General features: G+C 37.2%; 2 protein-coding genes across 2 annotated transcripts; one reads left to right on the top strand and one right to left on the bottom strand.

Moving 5' to 3' along the window:
• The first annotated feature begins 276 nt into the window (after positions 1-276).
• Positions 277-1,346, top strand: LOC146723539 (uncharacterized). Its single transcript, XM_085481644.1, has 2 exons — positions 277-329; positions 451-1,346. Exons 1-2 carry the CDS (start codon positions 277-279, stop codon positions 1,016-1,018), a joined length of 621 nt encoding a protein of 206 aa, XP_085337770.1. The 3' UTR covers positions 1,019-1,346.
• A 559-nt stretch (positions 1,347-1,905) lies between these two features.
• On the bottom strand, positions 1,906-2,368 carry LOC146723538 (uncharacterized). The gene is made up of 3 exons (XM_085481645.1): positions 2,228-2,368; positions 2,058-2,143; positions 1,906-2,019 (listed from the first exon to the last, which is right to left on the bottom strand). Exons 1-3 carry the CDS (start codon positions 2,352-2,354, stop codon positions 1,906-1,908), a joined length of 327 nt encoding a protein of 108 aa, XP_085337771.1. The 5' UTR covers positions 2,355-2,368.
• Positions 2,369-4,784: the final 2,416 nt, after the last annotated feature.

Here is a 4,784-nt window from a genome sequence, read left to right as displayed (position 1 = left end):
TATTTTTAAATATTTCTCTTTGTTCCCCTCCAGATATATATTTCTAAGAATTCCTTTTTCCTAATATTTAATTTTATCCCCACTAATTTTAAATATTTCCCTTTATTCCCCCTCCAGATATATATTTCTAGGAATCCCCTTCTCCTAATATTTTAAAAATGAGTGTTACTCGATTATTAGTACTTTTATACGATCAGTCTCTCGTCGACTGTTCTGACTGGTGGTTCACTTTTTAATATCCTCGAGAAAAATATTCTGCACCAAAAAAGCAGCAGCATGAATTACTACATGCCAAGACGCGATGAAACGTGTGAGAAGAAATGCGACGAGTAAGTATAACTTTTTCTATTTTATATATTTTATATTTTTTCTATTTTTATATTTTTTTATGAGTTATAATTTCTTTTTTTCCTAATTTAGTTTTAATTTTTTTTCCGAATTTTTTTACAGCGTTTCGCTGGAGTCTCGTGCGGTTCGTATACTTGGAAGACGATACGCATTGACGACCACGGAATTCAAATTCCTCGAAATCGGCATCAGAGTGGATCCGCCGAGTTACGTGGAGATCGCCATAGGAGATCATCGGGGAAAACAGCTAATACTATCTCTCGAAACGTGGAAAGGACTCTACGAGCAACGTCACGCTATTCAAAATTATTTGAACAATGACTCTCCCAACAACGATGTGTATAACTTCATAAGTATCGGGCCGCTAACAGTACGTTTTCACAAGATAAACGACACCAAGCTCATAAGTCTCGAATCGGCGGACGTGCGCATGATGATGGTCGAATCGACGTTACGTCGTATGTTCGAGCTCGATTCATGCATCGAAATAATGTTCGATCGATTGACGAGGCTCATCGCAACGGTTGATATCAAACATACGCAATTCTCCAATATTGCATCCACTGTAACGAATGCGAGAGAATTGCCGAATGCGATACGCGCTAGCAACGCCTTCGACATGCACCAACTTGTCGATTGCGAGCTGGTGGCTTTAGTTTTTAATATGTAATAAAACTTTATATATAATTATGTATTAAATATAAGACAAATAAATACTTATATGTATATCATGGTGTACTTTATTTGCGCGCCACCCGTTACATACTTTGCGAGAGAGCAACCACTAGAAAAGAAAGAGACAGCGCGCGAGAGAGAAATCGGATGTGGCGGCGAGAGAGAGAGATTCGGCGGCTCGCGGCGAGAGAGAGACGGCGAATTAAGACGCGAGAGAGAGAAAGAAGACGGGCTGCAGCGAGAGACGTACGCGAGAGAGAAAAAGAGACATACGAGTTTTGAGAGAGACGTCGAAATAAGACGCGAGAGAAATGTGAAGGAGAGAGAGAGAAAAAGAGACATACGAGTTTTGAGAGAGACGGCAAAATAAGACGCGAGAGAGAGAAAGAAGACGGGCTGCAGCGAGAGACGTACGCGAGAAAGAGAAAGAAGACGGGCTGCAGCGAGAGACGTACGCGAGAGAGAGAAAGAAGACGGGCTGCAGCGAGAGACGTACGCGAGAGAGAGAAAAAGAGACATACGAGTTTTGAGAGACGGCGAAATAAGATGCGAGCGCGAGAGAAATGTGAAGGAGAGAGAGAGAAAAAGAGAGAGCTTTTAAAATAATTTTTAATAATTTCTTTATATTTACTTATAATTTAAAAGGGAACAAGAGGTAAAGAAGACATTTTAATCTAAAATAAATACACTCATTTGATAATAATATTTTTTTTAATCTATAAAATATGTGTACATTTACATTTGTGTGTGTGTGTGTAAAATTAAAAATGAAAAAATATAAAAATAAAAAATTAAAAAATATAAAAATAGAAAATAGAAAAATATAAAATAGAAAATATATAAAAATAAGGATATAAATGAAAAATAAAAAAATAAAATAGTTTACATTATGGACGATTGGGGTGGCGACGGTGACGGCGGCGGTGATTGCGGCGGTGATTGCGGCGGTGACGGCGGCGGTGACGGCGACGGCGTGGCGGCGGTGTAGGCTGAGGCCTAACATCGTACGGGTCTGGTAGAGTGAAAAGCTGCACCAGACCCCAATCAGCTTCGTCGTCGCCTCTTAAATATGCGTCCCAATCCGACATCTCTGGAACCATTATTGGAACGTATGGTTCATCTGTAAACATAACAATTATTAATTTAAAAATATAACAATTATTAATTTAAATATATAATACAATATTATAAATTTTATTCTTACCGTCCCAATTTTCATACACAGGTACAGGTTCCGGCTCGAACAGCCACACCAGACCCCAATCATAGAAATCGCCGTCATCGTCTCTTATATATGGATCCCAATCCCAATCACACATGTCTGGAACCATTATTGAAATGTAAACATAACATTATTCATTTAAAAATATAATACAATATTATAAATTTTATTCTTACCGTCCCATTCGTCATCCCCTATCCATTCTTCAAAGTCGTCATCTGAATAATTTTCCCATTCTGCATCCCTTAATATATCATAAACGAGGTCCTTGATCACCCAACAACAACAAATAATACAGAGGGCAAACTACAAAAAAAATATTAATATTAATATATTTTTTCCTCCACTATTAATTAATATTTTTGCACTTAAAAAGCACTAGCATTTTCGTTGCAATGTCCCGACACTTCGTTGAGGACCGTTCGAAACTTTATGATTGCAGAGACAGCCCTGCTCTCCACAGGCTGTACCCCACTTAAAAAATCTTCACAAAGAACTATATCTATTTCAAAAAACATTCCAAGTGTCGAATGTTTACATCTCACGTTCGAGAGAGCCGGCGGGTCGCATCCATGCGAGGGACACGTGGAGAGGCGCGCGCTCTTCCATGCATATGCGAGAGAGAAAACGAGCCGCAGCGGCGACAGCGCGAGAGAGAGACGGCAAAATAAGACGCGAGAGAGAGAAAAAGAGACATACGAGTTTTGAGAGAGACGGCGAAATAAGATGCGAGAGAGACGCGAAGGAGAGAGAGCTTTTAAAGATAATTTTTAATAATTTCTTTATATTTTCCTAATATTTAAAAGGGAACAAGAGGTAAGGAGGACATTTTAATCTAAAATAAATACACTCATTTGATAATAATATTTTTTTTAATCTATAAAATATGTGTAAATTTACAAAATTTGTGTGTGTGTGTGTGTGTGTGTGTGTGTAATTATTTATAATATAAAATTTATAAAATTATAAAAAGATACAAATATAAAAAAGATGTATGAAATCAAAATTATATAAAATAAACATATAAATAATATATATAATTATATAAAATTATATAAAATATATATATAAAAAAAAGGCCGTCGGAGGCGAGAGAAATTCGGCTCGGGCCTGCGGCGAGAGAGAGCCGGCGGCTCGAGGTAGCGGCGAGAGAGAGCCAGCGGGCCTGCTGCGACTGCGAGAGAGGGGGTCGCGTTAACCATCGCTGTCAGACTGTGCCTCGGCATCTGCACATAGAAATATAATAAATTATTATACTATTTTATAGATTTTTTTGGTATTTTAATATATATATACTTACAGCCTTGACAGATTGGGCACAAGTTGGCCAGGAAGAGTACGAACACTCTTTCTAAACAATCGATGCAATAAAGATGCGGTACATCCCTGTACCGCATCGTCACGTGCCTGTGCGTTAGTGTAGTTGCTGCGAATCTTTCCCTGTTTCTCATGAAACAGGGAATGCAGATTTTCACTGACCCTCCTGGTGAGACGTATGCTGTTATAACGCATACCCATGTATCTTCGTCGAGGGATGCAACTGCTTGTACATCTAACGTACGCGAGTGGCACGACTCCCGAACAGCGTTTTCGCTTTCGTACCTATCGTCATGCAAATCTTCTTCCTCCTCTTCTTCTTCTGCTTCTTCTTGCTCAACAATGGGTATGACATCACCCTCCATTTCTTCTATATTATCTAACAAGGAGAGTGCACGACGTGCCCCTCACCGATTCAAACGAGGATTTTTTTATGTATAGTACCTAATTAGAAACAAGTTCTGTTAAAGCGAGAGAACGCGCTTCTCAAGCATTCGTCTGAAAAAAAATGTTGAAGATTTGCCAGCACTTCTTAAGACGTTGCAAAGAAGTATTATCGAAGCGCCCCGGTGGCTTAGTTGGTAGTGTTCTTCTTTTGTAACTGCGAGATCGCTGGATCGAATCTCGCCGTGTGAAACTATTTTTTTTCTTTTATTTTTGTATAATTTATTTTTTTTGTTTTTAGGAACATTTTATAACATTAATAAATATTTTTTTAATAATTGACATTTAAAAAATTTTTAACATTTTGTTCCATATATTAAAAAAAAATTCGATTGCTTTCTGTCAAAAATATAATATTAGGAAATGTTTAATATTATACGAGAAATATATCACTACTAATAAAATAAATTAGTAAACAATTATCAATAATAATGCGGATAATTTGGTAATATTTTTAATTATTTTTTATTGTACAATTATTAAAAATATTTTAAATTTTCTAGCTCTAGAAATAAAAATATTTCTTAAAAGTTTTATACGTTAGAGCTATATTTTTATTATTATGCTCGGTCTCGGATCACTTTTTGTATATCTGACCTGGAGCAACAATAGCTACGAGTTTCGACCATAAGGGATCAGCCGCTTTGTTGAAGTAAGAGAGGGGAGAATCGTACAGGAGAAGACAGGCAAAGCGTCGGTTTTTGAAATAGTCGACCGTTAGTTACGACAGTACAAGGAAGACGTTATAGACAGTGCCGTGAAAATTTCGAAGATGGAA

This window comes from Nylanderia fulva, unplaced genomic scaffold, assembly GCF_048542155.1.
Source record: "Nylanderia fulva isolate GAGA-0341 unplaced genomic scaffold, ASM4854215v1 Scaffold1889, whole genome shotgun sequence".
Taxonomy (NCBI): domain Eukaryota; kingdom Metazoa; phylum Arthropoda; class Insecta; order Hymenoptera; family Formicidae; genus Nylanderia; species Nylanderia fulva.
The sequence above is the reverse complement of the archived record's forward strand: the minus strand, read 5'-3'. Positions and strand labels throughout refer to the sequence as shown.

What these genes read in the sequence shown, in the direction of transcription:
- LOC146723539 (XM_085481644.1), top strand. Translation starts at nt 277, where the DNA reads ATGAATTACTACATGCCAAGACGCGATGAAACGTGTGAGAAGAAATGC. An exon ending in TGTGAGAAGAAATGCGACGA is followed by an intron (nt 330 to 450) that starts GTAAGTATAACT and finishes ATTTTTTTACAG; the next exon opens with CGTTTCGCTGGAGTCTCGTG.
- LOC146723538 (XM_085481645.1), bottom strand. Translation starts at nt 2,354, where the DNA reads ATGGTTCCAGACATGTGTGATTGGGATTGGGATCCATATATAAGAGAC. An exon ending in TGTGTATGAAAATTGGGACG is followed by an intron (nt 2,144 to 2,227) that starts GTAAGAATAAAA and finishes TTATGTTTACAG; the next exon opens with ATGAACCATACGTTCCAATA. An exon ending in ACGAAGCTGATTGGGGTCTG is followed by an intron (nt 2,020 to 2,057) that starts GTGCAGCTTTTC and finishes GTACGATGTTAG; the next exon opens with GCCTCAGCCTACACCGCCGC.